Genomic DNA, 18,552 nt, shown 5'->3' with positions numbered 1-18,552 from the left:
CGGATCAAGGCCGCGTGCTTGAACTAAAAAATAACCACAGAGAGGAGCGAGCCCGGGCTTGGACAAGTTGGGTTAAGTTCTGAGAGTTGTGACACAATCTTTATCTTCATCTGCGAACAGTTCACGACCGCCACACTGGGTTTGACCTGCTCCGCTTAGATTGGCATGTGGATGCAGCAGGTTCCCGCTGAGCGGACCAAAGCCCGCCGCCTCGGGGCTGACGTGTTTCTCCACAAGCCTCTGATCTTTCCACTTTGTGTCAGTGTCCGATTTCCTAAACAAAGGCTCAGAAAACAACACTCGTGACATGATGTATGAAAACTGCTGCAGTTCTCCTTCGACATCAGCAGCAAAGCTAATCTAAAAATTAGCTTCGATCGCCGCTAATATGCTAACTAAAAGGTTATCTGTGATAATGTGAAAACGATAAACCACTAAAACTTTAGCTGAAGCTAGCCCCAACAACTAATCGCTAACACATTTTATTGAAGCTGCTGTTGCTAACTTTTAAAATACGACGGTAGCTTTGGCTTGATTTCTGTTGCTCTAAAGCTATGGTCGAGTTAGCTCCAAGCAACAGAGGCAAAGCAACCTTTTTGCCATTCATTTTCAATCAGAGTAGCCATTTGGGAGCATCAAGAGACAACAGTCGCTCTGCCGCTAGCTAGGCCGGCCAAAATAGACCAAAAGTTTATTTTATACAAATACTGAACAACACAACATGGCAAATGCAAATCCAAGTGAATAGGCAGCATGATGCTGTGCATCTGTATAAATATAAAATGTTTTTCGTATAATTTGTCAAAGTTAGGGAGAAATAAACACCTCTAAACTTAAAAATGCTGTTTTTGTAACCAGATAACACCTCTGAAATGATTTACATGACATCTTATGAAAATGTTAATGTGCAAACCGCTGGAACGCCCTTTACCCTCATTTATAGCTAATGTGACTGTAGGGTAAAACCCTGGAAAACAGACCTAATTAGCTGAAATATTAACATGTTGTGGTGGAAACATGGAGGTTTCATGTCAACGCAATCTGTGTTGTGTTGGCTGCTGAGTATGGGAAGCAGATGTTCTAACCACAAGGCCTAAACCAAAGGGCTCACATATCTGTTACTAGAACATCTTTCGAAGTTGATGAGTGAGATGTAATAGGGTTACACTCATCCCGTAAGTTAAATTTCCATCCGGCTCACGGCACCAATGTAACTCGTATTGTGTCTGTGCAGCAATGAACTTGAACTCATAACTTTGGGTATGAAGGATAAAAACTAAGGCCTCTCGTATCTGTTGCTAGAACATATTTTGGTATAAATATCTTTCTAGAAGAATGAAAGTTCATCATCAGGGTTCTAGTGCCTTCATTCTTATGGTTGTGAGACCAGGGCACTAACTGCACCTACGGTGATGATTGAATGTCTTTGAAGGTTCCTTGGTACCATTAGGATGGCTTAGTGTCAAAAATCAGTTACTTTGAGATACTCCAATGATGGAATATCCCCAACATTTTGACTATGTGGTGCGTTTCTCTGTGGACATTCCAGTGCACAAAAGACCAAGGGGATGCCCTTGTGCCACTTGGGTGTGTGACATATAAAAGGCTACATTGGGGATTGGTGATAAGACCAGTTGACTATCTGGGTGGTCACCATCTAGGATCTGTTGTGGTTTCATAATTGGGTGGATGTGGTGTCAGTGCATGTTCCTAGACTTGATTGCTAATAATGGATTCCCTGTCCAAAGTCAATATATTGCATATCTTACCCAATATATCAAAACATTTTCTGACTATATTTGTGTTGTGCCATTTTTCACCTCCGGTGGACTCTCTCTTTATCTCTCCATCTGTTTTTCCTCTTTAGGTGTCCCTCAGCAGCAGCATGTTGGACATCTATGGGGCTGAACAAGGTATGAACACTGCTAATGGTGGAATGAGTCCCACATCTAACCCCACAAAGCTCACTGTAAAAAGGGAATACACAGGTATGAACCCATACCGTAGCAACTGATCCAACAACTAAACAAGTTATAAGCACTTGCTTTAGTACAAGTAAAAAGAATTGCATCAAGTTCTCAGGTATTTTGTCCATTCTTTAAAGCTCTTGCTCTTATTGCTGTTTAATAAGAGTAATAATTCATTTTTTAGAATCAAACAGTGAAAAATTCTGTAAGAACAAGTTAAATTAGAAAAAGATATAGAACAACAATCAAAAGACAAACAACATCCAAATCAAGAACAAAAATCAGAACTTTACAATTTCAATAATTTTGACTCTCAGCCAACAAATGTAGTGGCACCGAAAGGCTAAAATGTAGAAATAGAGTCAAATTCTACAAATGATAGAAACCAAAGTCGTAATGGGTTTTAAGTCTTAATTGATTTAAAAGACTCAGCAAAAGTCGACATGTAATTTTAACAGGTATAGTAAAACGAACATGATATCAGAAGGTCCTTAACTGCCTGACTTACAAACACAAAGTAAACCTGATTGCAAATGCAGAGCATGGGAAGGCACATAAGGCTTGAGTCTTTACGTTTTGGTGATTGTACCAGTGTAAATAAATGGCAACTTTTCATTAGGGATGCACACATTCAATATTTTAGTTAGATATTGACTCAATTCAGGCCAAAATTAATAAAACTGATATTGGAATTTTTTCTGTAAAGAAACGAAACCAAAGCCAATCTCATTCTTCTATTTCATATCATTCATGTTGTGGGCCATGTGTAGTCAATTCTATGGTAACAGAATTATAATCACAGCAAATCTTTTAATAAGATAAATTATTGCCAGATTTTGCAGTCATTGTAATTCTGTTACCATGGAATTACCTGGACGTTTTCCTTTAGAGGAAGAGAATATTTTTTCCACAGGTGGGTTAATATTTTGTTAGATGGCTAGGTTAGCAAAGGACATCCAGACAAAAGTTTTTATAAACAAGTTAGTTGTTTTAAGAATGGGAAAATGGTATTTGATTGGTGTCAGTATCGCCAGATACTGAAAGTCCTAGTATTGGTAAACGGTAATGAACATGAAAAAGTGGTATCATGCCATCCCTGCTATGTGGACACCCATCGGCACACATCAAAGACATGTAAAAGCAGTAGTTTTTGACTAACACTCACGCCACTGTTGTCAACTCCAGTTTTGTTCCATTAATAGACCGTAGGACATCACAGTGCAGAAAAATCCACCAAAAAACAAAACAAAAGGCCCTTTAAGACTTTTGTTATTAATGTCATGCTTCAAGCAAAGAAGGCTAATTGATTTAGGAAACAGAAAAGAAGCCCGAAGAACCCTTCACTTTCAACAGCCAAATGAGTAAATAGTAATTTGAGTGGGCGAAGTGGACAATAGTCTTCTACACAGAGTTTAAATTGACTTGATTGAATCAACACAGACAAATTGGGAAATCCAATCTTGGGTCCCCAATTATGTAATTTGGAAGAATGTGAATACATATATGGATGCAGTGGCATTTTTGTCCTTCGCCAGGGACAATTATTGAATTTGTTCACTGTCTAAGACCTTTTTTTCTACACCGAGTAGTAGACATGCTTGAGGGGATAAATTGGGTTGTTTCGATGTTAAAATGTGTGTGTCTGTTGCACGGAAACGCCGTATTCTGGCTGACCCTGGTGAACTGCCCCCTCGAAATAACTGTGCGTCTCCTGACTAGACTCTTCTGTGGCGTCTTTTGTTCATCAATGTGCGGTTTCTAAATCGGTGCGCGTGGCTAATCGATCCATTTCCGTCTGTGATATACTTTTTTTTTCTTTTTTCACAGAGCACGACACAAGAGTGATGGCCAAAGAGAGGCAGAAAAAAGACAATCATAATTTGAGTAAGTGCATCGCGCTGCCTTCACAGTTTGTAGCCTTGAGCAATGCAGCTTACAAAGGCCTAATAGTCTCTCCGTCCTTCTCATTCTGTTTTGTTCAGTTGAAAGAAGAAGAAGATACAACATAAACTACAGGATCAAGGAGCTTGGGACACTCATACCGAAGTCAAATGACCCGTAAGTTCAACATTGTGCAGTGTGGTCCATAAGTATTTGGACACTGACACTGATTGAAATTTTAAACTGAATTAGTGGGTATAGAAAAATGAATGAATGAATGCTTCAACACTACTACAGAGTTTAACAGACATCCCAATTACCATTTAGGAATTACAGCTGTTTGTGCACATAGTCCTTCTATTTTTAGAATCAGCAACTATTTGGACAAACTAAATGTAGTATTTTTAATGTACAAGTATCAATTTTTGGCCACTTTTCTTTAGACAAGTCTGAGAAAGTATCTTGAACATAAGTTAAAACAATCATTAGCAATATGGGCAATTCCATGAGACTGTCACGTCCATTACCACTTTCAATGGTTCTGCTGTGTTTTAGTTGTCCCAAAGAATTATGGTGTGCCCATTATTTTTTCATCCTACAGATAATAAGACATCTCAGGGCTGGCTAGATCACAACAGAATTATTGAAAACGGGTACAGATGTGACAGTCTCATGGAATTGTCCGCATGGTTCCATATGGTAAATATGTCTGACTTTGTAAGAGTGGTGAGGGAAGCCACCAAGACACTCACACAACTCTGGTAGAGTTACAACCTTCTTTAGAAGTCTTTGGAGAATCTAAGAGAGCAGGTTTTTAACAAGAAAACAGCTAAAATCTAGGTTCAATTCTCCCATGTTATTTCTGGGAAACGAGCTGAAAGTTGGCATCTTCCTTTTCAGTAATTCCTTCTCCATACCACTCCACTATTAAAGCTTTATCTAGTGATGCAACAGTGAAAAGTTGCACTGTGCACATTTTTTTCTAATCACAGCCCAAGAAGCCTGCTTTGTCATAGATGTCTTGGTGGCTTCCTTCACTTGTCTCCTTCTTGCATTACTCCAGACAGATTTGCCATACAGTGTGTATTTCCAATGATGTTCCGAATGTGAAAATGGAGTCCATTATTCGTAAACTTTTTATGAATGTGCTGAAAGGTTTGACACACTGGCTTTATTTTATGTTCTCAAAAACAACTGGGAGAACTTGCGTGGGGTGGGGTGGGGGTGAAGGGTGGATAATAAATTCTAAGCACAAAGACGGCGTGTATTCAAATGAGCGCTCAAGCACATTTTAGTCATATTTCAAGGGTGCACTTGAACTGCCACTGCGGTCCGCGCTCCAAGAGCCGTACGTCCTCTCGCCGGGTCCCGGCGGTTCGGCTGAAAGCACGAGTGATGAGGTAAAGGGTCAAATGCAAAGGAGCCGCCCGAACGCCATTTGAATCAAAGTTTGAAGCACAATTGTAACACGGAGATGGAAGGCGAAGCCGAATTGAAATCCACTGGCCGTCTTTTTGCAATTGAACTTTGTCTTGAATTTAAATGGGAGGTTAGCGTTGTCATTGTGCAGTTAACGCCGGATAAAAGAGATTATTAGCACCGATGAGACCAATGTCTCACTCGTGCTGAAAAGGCCAATTTTACTACAACTCCCTTTGACTTTCAAAAAAAGCAATAATATCTGCAGAAGAATGACTTGCACTCTAACACCTTAAGTCCGATACTCCATTTTCGCCTGTCTTTCTAGACTTAGCTCATTTTCCTCTCACCTATTTTTACTCGAGGATTAATTTTACCGAACAAGGAGGAACAAGAATGGACTTTCCACCTAGCTACTTAACTATTCTATTAAAATTCCCATTCACTGTCCCTATGTAATGTCCAAGGATGAATAATTGCCCCCCGTGTAAATCACCATTTCTTATTCATATCGTAAAATAGGGGGAAAAGTGTTAAAACTTTAGCCTCTCTTTTTTTTCTTATTGTGCAGGATGTTCTGCAGACATCAGGCGGTTCAGTGTAAAAGGTTATCTTTTTACGTTTCTCGCTGCAGCGACATGCGCTGGAACAAAGGCACCATCCTGAAGGCCTCGGTGGAGTACATACGGTGGCTGCAGAAGGAGCAGCAGCACGCCCGCGAGATGGAGAGCCGCCAGAAGAAGCTGGAACAAGCCAACCGGAGACTGCTGCTGAGGATTCAGGTAGGAAAAAAGCAGCTTCTTAAATTCTAGGCTCATGCACCCTGTAAAATGTGGTGAATGAACGAGTCCCTCTGTTCCACTCTGTTAACATGGTGGCTTAGTGGTTAGCACAGTTGCCTCACAGCAAGAAGGTCACTGGCTTGATTCCCATCTGCGTCCTTTCTGTGTGGAGTTTGCATGGTCTCCCGGTGTTTGCGTGGGTTTCCTCCGGGTGCTCCGGTTTCCTCCCACATTTAAAGACATGCAGGTTAGGTGAATTAGAAACTTTATAATTGTCCAGGTCTCCCTTGCAAAAGAGGTCTTGATCTCAATGGGACTAACTTGGTTAAATAAATACCACTAACATGGTAACTCAAAAACAATACACGCAAACCACCACAACTTTGATGCATCGGAAGGTACCGGTGTTGCCAACTGAAAGGTCCCCCCTAAAAATCAGTCCACCCTGCATTAACTGACGCGGTTCTCCGATTATCACGTTGTTTCTGCTTCAAACTGCACTCCAGTCATCATCTATCTCAGCGACATATCTGTGAGGAACATCTCCAAACAGTTCATTGTATTTTGCCCCCTCCCCCACCAAGCTATAATTGACCACAACATCACAATTATGAGCTGCCGTTGCAATACGCTGCACTGCCAAGTTGTCAAACACCCCCCACGGACACCTGCGGATTCAAGTCACCGAAATGTTATCAGGAACATTTCTTCATATTTACAAAACAAATGTCCAAAACCCACAAATCTGTGTCTTTGGAAAGCACACTTCCTGTATTTTCCAAAGTTTTAGTCACAGCCTTTTTTCTTATCATCAGCTTTTTAATTTGGGATTTTAAATAGTTATTATTATCAATAACAAACGTGATTTTTCAGTGTAGAAGTTGCACTGGGGTATAAGCTGCAGGATCTCCCAAACTAGTCCCCCAGGACACACACACACACACACAATTTACACTCTGGAAAATACAGTAATCTGCAATGTCTCAATCCACCAACCTGTACTGACCTTGGCTGGGGAAGTAACCGGAGTAGGACTGGCGCCGTGTCAGGAGGAGTTGTAGACTCTTGGATTCATGCAGAGGAATCTGGCCCCTATTGGTTTCTGCTTCTACATTACACAACTTCACCATCACTTCTCATGAGCACACCTCATATTTGGACCAGTATGTCTGTGGACACATGTTGGGTGGGATTGACCAGTGACTCTTGTGTTCCACTCTGCGCTACCTGGCGCTGAGTGGAAGTTTTGGTACCCAAAGTCACCTTGTCCATGTCGATACATCTTCTCTAACCAATGATTCCTACTTCTCCAGGAGCTTGAGATCCAGGCACGAGCGCATGGCCTCCCAAACATGACAACAGCCCTGGGGACAGTTGACCTGTCCTCCCACCTTCTCAAACAGCAACAGCAGCAGCAGCAGCCGACGCAGTCGTCTCCCCACCCTAACCCACAGCAGCCACCCCTCTACCAAGAGGACCAAAACAGCGAATACCTCCACAGGCTAGCAGTGGAGACATCCGTCCCATCCATCACCGCTTCTGCAGGGTCGCAGGATCATATCACCAGCACCGATGGCTGCACCACATTTTCTGACCCGCTGTCCCACTTCACAGACTTCTTCAGTGCCTCACTCAAGGAGGAGCACCGGCTGGATGAGATGCTGATGGACAACGCGCTCTCGCCGTTTGGCGCCGACCCGCTCCTGTCAGCCGGATCACCTGAAGCTGCTTCCAAGGGCAGCAGCCGCAAGAGCAGCTTCAGCTCCGCTGAGGGTGACGACCTATGATGTGCGCCTCTTATTTTGTCTTTGAAATAACTAACACGGCAACAAATATGTACAATAACGACAACGATGCTGGACCAGAAAAAACTCTCGGTGCCTTTGAAGTGGCGCCTGTGTATATTGTGCTACGGTGACTACAATGCTTGCTTTCTCCAACGCTGCTTGGAAGCAGACCTCGCGTCCACGTGAGCGTTAGCACGAGTTGCTATAAACAGATCCAGAAAATAAAAAGGGAGACATTTAAGTCAGTAAATTATACAAATGACTCTGTGGATAGCCGTATAATGTAACATACGCATACAAAATTGATTTTTTTTCTTTTGCCAAGAAAAACGCTTTACAAAAGAATTTTAAAACATTTGCAGTCTCATTTCTGAATGTGTGACATGCCTTAGCCAAACATGGCGTCTCACAGTTATGTCTTAAAATACTCACCATAATGCCTAACATGTCCTTTGTATAGTGTGTCTTTGTGTTTTTTAATTAAACATTTGTATTTATATACATTTTAATCCATGTATTCTTTAAAAGAGACATATTATCTAACCTGTTATCCTTTTTTATTCTCAGTTGGGGTGGGAAAAATGTAATAAACCCTTCTTTTTTTTTAAATGTGCTTGGCTTCTTGTTGCCGTTTCACCAGATATGTCGCTTCAACTTCATTGTTTTATCACGTCACCTTTATGAGTCTTAAATCCCCTTTAAACACGATGGGGATCAATGAGAGATCATTGAGAGATGGAACAAAAATGGCCAGATCTCTCAATCTTTTAATGCGTGCCCAGCAATCACCGAGATCTCTCAATGATCTTCTAGTCATCTCCAGGGTAGCAACAGTCTCCTGAAATTGAGAGTCGGTCCAAAACAGTCTCTCAACAATCTCCAAGGGAAGCAATCTCTCACCAAACTCTCAACAGTCTCTCAATGAATGCTCAACAATCTCAGTGATCTCCCAGTGATCTCTCTTAGTCGCACCACATCACTCAGTAATTGCTGTAGATCTCTCAGTGATCTCTCTTTGTCACACAAGGATCGCACAAACATTTACACAGAAAGATCATTTTTGAGGGAGATCATTGCGAGATCAGGCCAATTTTAATCACTCAATGCTCACCCAACAATCTCCATGTGTGTAAAGAGGTCCATTGGTTTGATTCTCCCACAAAGAGACTTCCCTTGAATTCTTAATTGCTGAGTTGTTTGCGATGCGCAGTTGAGCGAAGGACATAGAATGAATGGAAAACCACTACAGAATGCAATGAAAGGAACATTAATGATGCAAGGAGATTTGAACAAATTTTCAGGTGGTTTTAGAAGTAGTAAGTCCTACATAGTCTCATCGATGCTAGTGCTTCGAAACTGAACCCTGGTCTACATATTGGTAGCTCTCTTCCTGTCCCAATGAGCAATCTGCTCTACCCAGACTGAGGTCAAAAACGAAATTCTATTCCTTGACCAGAGGAGCATCACGCCACAAAAATTTGTTGTAGCCCATAAATGGCTGAGTTTTAACGATGCACATAATAACTAAAGCAAACCTTCCCACATAAGGGTCACGGGGAGATGGAGCCTATCCCAATGGTCAATGGACAAGAGGTGGGGTACACCCTGGACAAACTGCCTAGGTGAAGTCAGAGCAGGCTTATCAAACTCTTTATCAAATAGCAAGTTAGCATATTTCTAATAAATGATCAACACTGGGGCGACAGATTGCAGAGTATCCTCGTGCTTTAAACAGAAACTTTCAAATCTCTTCAAATTATGCAAATTAACTACTATGGATTGCATAAACAAAAAAAATTAATAAAATGCCCAGTTACTGGAAAAAGAGCAACAATATAGTGAAATAAAAAAAAATATGTGGCACTGTTATTGGCACTCTTGGATGAATTAACTATAAATCATCACTTTTATAGCCAGTTTTCCTTGAGACAAGTCGAGAGATGGATGCACGATCCTTTCCAAGTTCTTGAATATGCCTTGGGCTTTCGTTTACATCAATTATGTTAAAATGCAAACAATATGGCATTGCATGATAAATCTGTTTGGAGTCGCCACTTCTCAAAAACTAAGTGACCGTGCAAGAAAGAGACAAGTGAGGGAAGCCACCAAGACACCGATCAAATCTCTGAAGGAGAGAATGGGCGTACTACAAGGTTTTTTTTCTGTTGCATCACCAGTCAGAGCTTTTCAAAGAATTTCCTTAAAAAGAAGACGGGACATTTCAGCTCTAGTTATCCCAAATTCAGGTCAGTTTGCCAGCTTTAAAATCTTTCTCTCTTCTACTCCACCATGAATGTGTGTCACTGGTGATGTAGAAGGCAAAAGTTTCACAAAGCTCGATATTTCCAATCACTGTGAAAGATACCTATAACTCCTTCAGAGATGTCAAGGGTGTTTTGATGGCTTCCCTCACTTTTCTCCTCATGTATTTAGTTTTTAAGCAATAACTGTAGGTTTGTATTTTTTATTTAAGTGCATGAAGACATTTTGTTTTGTTGTTTTGGTTCAGTCATTTGGACATTTTAGTAAATATTCCGATTACACATAATTCGTTCATTTACATATATTAATAATTTTGAACATGGACGAACACCAAAGTTACATTCTTAGACATAGTAGTAGAATGTCGAGGATAGCACTTTGAGTGAACACAGTCTTAAAAGTTTGATCATTCGATGGCACTTACAGCTTACAATGGGGCTGATTGGGAATGAACAGCAGAAAAGAGAGGAGGGAAATTGGATAATAAAGACAAGTAGAGGAGGAGTAATAATTCTGATGAGCTTACTGTGAGCTGATGACCACTTCAAGATGAATAAAGCCTCGAAATAAAGAGTTCCAAGGAGGGCCGTGAACTGGGAGCAGGGGAGGAGGTTTGTGCGAGGTGAAATGGATGAGGAAAGGTGTCCTTGAACACATCACCATTTCCAATGCACCAAAGTCAGTCCAAGGCAGTTTGTTTGCAATGCAGTCATAAAAAATTTGCAACGATCACAAGATTGTAAACATTCAGGCTTTCCCAAAATTATATCTGACGTTCATTGTGGAATGAAATAACTGAACATTGCACTTCTCCAATAGTCACGTCATGCATTAATAATGCAACAAACATCCGTCTAAACAAGAAAAAAAAAAAGATTTCTCTTCAAAGTTTCTTGGAATTCATTTTTAAGGTGTCATTAGTGTGAACTGGGATACAGTATTCCTCATCAATACTGCAAACAAGACTCAACTGATCAATCAAACTACAAAGTACTGAATGATTATTAAAAGTGTAGCACCGTTTGATATTTTTTCTTTTTACCATTTGAGTCATTAAAATGATTTTCTTGGGAACCACTATAATTTTGTTGCTTAGTATCCATATGAAGAATTCACAATCTTATAAGACAAATGTGATGTAAATGTGCTTTGTCAAAGGTGTACCGTACGGCTTTGGGGTTTTTAAGTTTTAAGTCATAAAAACAATTTTCTTTGGCACCAGTGAAATTTTAGTTATTAGCCTTTAAATAGGGGAGTCATAATATGATATTGACAATATGATCAAAATTCACATTGCCAAGAAAAAAATTAATAAATGGTTTCCCTGAAGGGAAGAAAATGAAAAAGAACAGACAGCCTTGAACTATGTATGGTAGTGGGGGTTTCCATCGACTTGTGCAAGGGATGCTGGGAAGCACAGGTGACAGCCATTAAGAGCAGAGACGCACTGTGACACAATAAAACAATATGGTGGAAAACGCTCCGAAACAACTTATTTCTATATAAATCTAATATGTTTCTTAAATATTTTGTAAAAGTTAGCAAGAAATAAACACTTTTAAATCAAAAAAAGCAGTTTTTGTAACCAGATGACACCTCTGATGTGATTTACAAGACAGCTTATGGATGTTAGTGTGCACACTGTGCTGCGCGCCAATCACGCAAGGTCAACGGTAACTTCAAAATTCAGTAATTTCAAAACCTCATGCATGCGCACATCGTCCAGCAGACAGCATTAAAAGGAAAATAAAATATTTCTTATGGAATTTCCCCCAGGTAGATACAGTATGTTCTCTTCATTCAAATGCGCTGTAATTCTGCAACACGTTTCAAAAATAAACCAACACTGTAATGCTTAGATTTTAGTCAAAAACAAACTTTGTCAGTTTTTTGAAATTTGAAAGGCCATACAGCTTTAAGGATTTTGACCCACATGGGTTAAAATACAGCGGCAAGATGCCATGATGCACATTTTGTGGTGAAGTTGGAGATAATGTGGGGTGGGTGCAGGATGTTCCAACTCTCCAAAGGCATAATGAAATCTCCAATTACAACAGAAAGTTCCAAAAAAGTAAATAAATACATAAAAATTCTTGACAAATTTCACAGGAAGATTTTGCTGTATACCTGCTGGACAAGACAGAAAATACTCACTAACATAATTTATAGCTACACTCTTTTTACTTGGTTTGCCAAAGTGAACATGTGAGAATACTAACATTTTATCACGGGTTTATTAAAATTTATACACATTTTTATTATTTGTAAGTCAGAAATTCTGAGCTCCAACTTCCGTCGAATGCAGCATGAACTTTGAACCTTGCAAATGTGCACATGCGCTTCTTCCATATCTTCTGCAATTTCACGATGCAGTGTCCCTGAAATAAATACGTTACCAGCAATAACATTAAGTACATTTTGTGACAAATCAAAAGAGACAACACCTTTAAGGATAATTTGCTAACACCGATATGAGCCTGAAAATTAATCTATATTTTTTGACTTACGGATTTTTTCCTTCTCCCTACTGGATCACAAATATTAAAATGCACAAACATTACTGTGAGGGGGAAAAATGGCAATAAAAACACATTCACACACATTAAAAGCAAAGTCGTGTGTCATGCAAAGAAAATTCAGCTTATAGGTCTTAACTAATTCTCTGCGTGTGAAAAGCTATCGTGCACATTATGTACAGGCTTCAAACGGAAATGTGGTCAGATGAGGCAACGCTGACATCAGAACCAGCGACTTTTTATTTGGAACATCACAGTTCATCAAGCCGCGCTTTAGAAATGATGTGAACCGCGGAAAGAGAGCAGAGGAGGAGGACAGGAGACGTTAGCTGCACGTGTTAAGAACATGTCAGGTTACGTTTAGCACAAACTTCCACATCTCCTCCTCTGACATTTATTTAATCGGCACAGATTAGTCTTGGTTGTGTGTCTGATGTAGTATTTTCCAAAAACGACACATGCATAATATAATGCATGCACAGCAAAATGGTCTCCCTCATTCCTTCACTTGAAGGGACATCTTGTGAACAGCAGGTGGCAGCAGTGGGCTGTGTTATGCAGTTAATGCAGTCACATTGTGCAGATTCATAAAAACAAACCCAATGCAAGCAATTTTTTTTTTTTTTTTAAAGAAGTACACTGGACATGAAAGGTTTTTTGCAAGTTCCTAGATGTCATCTTAAAGAATTACAGATGACTTTGACACATGAGCATTGGTATCAAACTGGTTCTAGACACTCTCTAGGTGTACGCAAACGTAAACACACCTTCAAAGAATCGGCTAGTGTTACAGATGTTTCACCACTCATCTTTGCAAAACACCCTGATGACTAAATAAGATGTAAAGTTGCTTTAGATTAAATGTTTAGAAAGCTCCTGTCTTGATGGTTAAAAAGTTCAACAACTGGTTCTACAAACTCTCCAGTTATACTCAAAAAGCAACTAAATTACAAATTTAGACTTCCAGATGTTTCACCACTCATACTAAACAAGTCCAGTTGCTTTACCTTAAATTTGTTGATATCTCCTACCACCTTCAATGCTTGGTTCTAGAAAGTCTCCAGATCTACTCGAAAGCAAACAGACCTCAGGTTTAGTCTTCAAGATGTCTCATCGCTCATTATAGTAAAACATCTGGAAGACTAAAGAAGAAGTCCAGTTGCTTTACAGTAAATTTGTTGATATCTCCTACCACCTTTAATACCTGGTTCTATAAAGTATCCAGATCTTCATCATTCTACCTGGATAATGAAGAACCTTCAATACCTGGTTCTGGAAAGCCCATAGGTCTACTGAAAAGCAACTACAAACAAAGTTTAGATTTCAAGATGTCTCCCCACTCATCATGGTGAAAGATCTGTAAGAGTTGACAAAAAGTCCTCTTGTTAAACTTCAAGATATCGCGTACCTGTAAGTAAGAGCAGGTAGCTAGTGGATAAGGAGTTTGTTTGCCAACATGTAGACCTGTCGTAGACTCTCATCTGCTTTGCCCTATGGAATCCAGAGATAAGCACTTAACGAGCCTCGGGGCCTATAAATGACATTTGGCTTCTGTTTCCAACTTGATGAAGAACCTTCAATTCCAGGTTCTAGACAGCCTATAAATCTCCTAACAAACAGCTAGATTTCAAGTTTACTCTTCGAGATGGTTCATCATTCATCGTGGGAAAACCTCTTAAACAAGAAGCCCAGTCGTTTATAATATACTGCTAGATAGCTTCAATCTGGATTACTAAGAACCTTCAAAATCTATTTCTACAAAGTCCACAGAGTTGAAAGCAAGTAGATTATAAATGTAGTCTGCCAGATGTTTCGGCACCCATCATGGCGAAACATCTGGCAAACAAAAGTCCAGGTGCTATAGTGTAAACCTCTAGATATCCGTTACCTGGATGACAAAAGACCTTCATTGACTAGTTCTAGAAAAGGTCAAGAGGGTGCATGTTTTCATTCCTACATCTCAGATTGGCAACAGATGATCTCCACCCCCTCTCTTTAAAAGTTAATCACCTGGTAGTATGTGTGCAATGAAACACTCTCAGCCCTTTCTGGAACCAGCTTGAGACCCCTGAGCTAAAGTCAACGGTAGTTCCCTATACTTCCCGGTATAAACTGACAAATCTAAAGAAGGCAAGCGATGTCACGAACCTCACAGCGAAGTCGTTCTGTCACCAAAACAACGTTGTCAGACCTCCTGCCACCCACCAACACTGACACCACCACTGAGCCCGAGAAGCTGTCACCTGTGCAGATGCCAGAGCTGCCAGCGCGCTACAGTGCGCTCACCTGTCGAGCCTGCCATTGGCAACTCTTAATCACCTCCCGCTGAGGTGACTCACTTTGCAGCGCCGTAAACATGTGAGCGAAGAACGGGGGCACACACACAAACAAGCCTAATCAAATGTGCTTGTGTGCAAAAACAATGGGTATGCATGCATACTGCCACATGCGTGCACACATACACACTGACGCACACACGCACACAAAATCGTGCACAAGTGTGTATGTCGCCGTACTGGGAAGACGCGCAAGGGGGAAAAAAATAACCACCTAAAAGCCCTCATCAGGATCTGGACTGTGACAAGACTTGTGCACAAATTAGGTGAAATTTGAGTGGGAATAACAATATGACAGCTGGCAGTGAGGCACCAAACATCAAGTGTCATATCTATTTTCAGCCGTGACTCAGAGCGGTGTGACAAACAACACCACACTGCTTCTCAATCAGTCAGCCCCGTCTTCTGGAAATGTGGCAAACTATGGCTTCCAATGAGTTTTCCCTTCAGGAAAAATAAATGATCTGAGTTAACACGCAGGTAAAAAATAAAAATGATAAAGCTTATATGCATTTAGTCATTAGCAGTGGTGGTTACAGCGCAGCTAATCAGCCTGTCTTTTAACCTTTCTGTTGGCAGGTTAGCTTTTCAGCTAACTGTCCAAACCATTAGCGGATGAATTAGCTTCCATTAAAATTAATTCCACTTTAAGTTTTAGAGAGTTAACATTCTTATGAGCAAAGTTTAACAGTTAAAAACTTCTGTAACCTCTAAAATCAAATGTTTTTTTTCTCCTGTAGGAGCTAAAACATTAATATAATAAGCTAAACTGGCATATTGCACAAAGACAACATTACAACATAAAATTATGTATTTTTCCCCTCTGTATTTTTATTTCTAAATAATTTTTATTTATAATACTTTTTGTGCTGTAAATAAATAATAATAATAATACTATGTTGAATAAAATGACAGTTTCATTTGTTCATGCTCTTTTTGAGAACCTCCATGTTTATGCTACGACATATTCAATTTGAGCTCTTTTAGGTTTATTTTTGAGGCAAAAATTAAGCCAAAGCTAAATTCATGTAATAAAAGTTTGTGGTTACCAGTTATACGTAGCTTCTGCTGTGTTTTGTGTGTTTTATTAGTTTAGTGTTAACTTTTTAGTTAGTGGATTAGCGGTTACTGAAGCTAACATTTAGGTTAGCTGTGCCCAACACTGGTCATTAGCGGGGAGGGGAGGGGGGTCCTATCTGTATTGTATGTGTATGAATTCATCCGCTTTGGTTTTTTCTCTTTTTTTTTTTTTAGCAGACATGCTGTTTTTATTAGGGACCACACCCTGACCCGGACCCGTGTTCCACAGACTCCCACGTCACTAGACAGGCAAGGCCCCACATGCATTAACAATGAAACGCAAGAGGAACGAGGGAGGAAAAAGTGCGCTGCTTTTTTCGTTTTTTTTTTTTTTTTTTGAAATACTATAAAATTAATGTGATTTCCAGAAGTTTTTTTTATGAATCAAGCCAGATGCCAAATACATAACTTCAAACAAATTGACTTCCAATTACTGGTGCAGCCCACAACTTCCAGATGTGCAACAGATGGGGTCGAGACGACCAAAGGTGTTTTCAAGCGGTGCTTTGTGTTCCTCTGCAGTAAAACGCCACTACAGTTGTGTGCGTTTTAAATCACTGTGGGCTGCGGGCTGGAGGTGAAGGGAAGGACACGGGGATAAGAGAGGAAAAAATGAAAGCGCGCCATTAGGAAAATGTAAATCCACACTGGAGCTCCATATGTGAAATTAATACAGCCCAATATTATGTAAAGGCAGATGAGATGCTGCGGCTGAAAGCTGGAGCTGTATCAAGGAGGTGGGGGGGATTCAGAAATGTAAATGTTAATGTGATCTCTGCTATATCTTCCAGTGCTGAGATTAAATGGTAAAAAGGAACAATTATAGCAGTGCTCACTTTTTGTGCATATACAGTGCATCCAGAAAATATTCACAGCGCTTCACTTTTTCCAGATTTTGTTATGTTACAACCTTATTCCAAAATTCTACACACAATACCCCATAATGACAACATTAAATAAATAAAATCACATATACATTATATCACATATACATATTCACAGTCTTGCCATGAAGGTCAAACTTGAGCTCTGGTGCATCCTGTTTCTACTGATCATACTTGAGATATTTCTACAGCTTAATTTGAGTCCACCTGGGGTAACGTCAGTTGACTGGTCATGATTTGGAAAAGCACACACCTGTCTACATATGAGGTCCCACAGTTCACAGTGCATGTTAGAGCACAAACCAAGCATGAATTCAAAGGAATTGCTGTGGGGATGTTTTTCAACTGCAGGAACTGGGAGACTATTCAGGATTGAGGAAAGGATGAATTCAGCAATGTAGAGACATCCTGGATGAAAACCTGCTCCAGAGTGCGCTTGACCTGAGACTGGGGCGACGGTTCATCTTTCAGCAGGACAATGATCCTAAGCACACAGCCAAGATATCAAAGGAGTGGCTTCAGGACAACTCTGTGAATGCCCATGAGTGACCCAGTCAGAGCCTAGACCTGAATCTGATTGAACATCTCTGGAGAAATCTGAAAATGGCTGTGCACCGACGCTCCCCATCCAACCTGATGGAGCATGACAGGTGCTGCAAAGCTGCCCAAAGATAGGTGCACCAAGCTAGTGGCATCATATTCAAGAAGACTTGAGGCTGTAATTGCTACCAAAGGTGCATCAACAAAGTAAGGGTGTGAATACTTATGTACATGTGATTTCTTAGTTTTGTTTTTTTAATAAATTTGCAAAAATTAAAAAAAAAAGTTGTCATTATGGGGTGTTGTATGTAGAATTTTGAGAGGAAGAATGAATTTACTCCATTTTGGAATAAGTCTAACAACAAAATGTGGAAAATATGAAGCGCTGTGAATACTTTCCGGATGCACTGCATTAAGATCTTACAATATACTTGCATACATACATTAGATATGATCAGACAGTATCTGCAAAACAGTTTTATTCCTACGTTTTAGCCTAGACATGTATTGTGTAAAATCCACTGAGTATAGATGGATCTATTCCTCTGCAAGTTTGCTAACACAGTAACTCAAAAAGGACAAAGGCTATCATCTTGTCCATCACCAAATTAAAAGAGCATATAATGAGGATAAACTGATTAAAATTTTGTTGACTTCAATCCATCAAATCAACAGAAAAAGCAAATTTGATTAGCATATGTAATATAGCACAAACTGCTAGATATATCTGGGTTTGTTGCAGTGCATATCATCTCATGCAGGTTTGAAATTCAGAGCAAATGCAGTTAAAGTTGCATGTTGCTTGACACAAGCTTGTTTGGTAGCTTCTTTCATTTCTAAAGCCTAGGTTTGGTCACCACCAAGGTCACCACTGTTTGTATTCTGCACAGTAAGAAACTAGTATATACATAGTTAAGGGGAGAATAGATTTCAGTGCTCCCCACCCCCCATCCCTTAAAATATCCCATAATACAGTGATGGCAGAAATTACATTTTACTTTTTTGAAACCGTACACCAAATAAAACACTTGTTTCAAACAATGATTCACTTTTCGAAAAAAAAAAAAAATGCACTGTTTCTGACACATTCAAATCAAT

At 40.0% G+C, this 18,552-nt stretch overlaps 1 protein-coding gene across 2 annotated transcripts in view; it reads left to right on the top strand.

The window, feature by feature from the left end:
* tfec (transcription factor EC) overlaps window positions 1-8,407 on the top strand; it is a 23,305-nt gene extending 14,898 nt beyond the window's left edge. Inside the window, exons 4-8 of one of the 2 annotated variants that reach the window (XM_034163609.1) lie at window positions 1,868-1,988; window positions 3,795-3,851; window positions 3,950-4,025; window positions 5,902-6,049; window positions 7,363-8,407. In XM_034163609.1, the coding sequence (XP_034019500.1) occupies window positions 1,868-1,988; window positions 3,795-3,851; window positions 3,950-4,025; window positions 5,902-6,049; window positions 7,363-7,836 (876 nt within the window). In that variant the 3' untranslated portion in view covers window positions 7,837-8,407. The remainder of the gene's footprint in view (window positions 1-1,867; window positions 1,989-3,794; window positions 3,852-3,949; window positions 4,026-5,901; window positions 6,050-7,362) is intronic. The other variant, XM_034163610.1, reaches the window with a different exon arrangement.
* The last annotated feature ends 10,145 nt before the right edge of the window (window positions 8,408-18,552 follow it).

The sequence above is a fragment of the Thalassophryne amazonica genome, chromosome 22 (assembly GCF_902500255.1).
Source record: "Thalassophryne amazonica chromosome 22, fThaAma1.1, whole genome shotgun sequence".
Taxonomy (NCBI): Eukaryota; Metazoa; Chordata; class Actinopteri; order Batrachoidiformes; family Batrachoididae; genus Thalassophryne; species Thalassophryne amazonica.
This window is presented reverse-complemented; position numbering and strand designations above follow the sequence as displayed.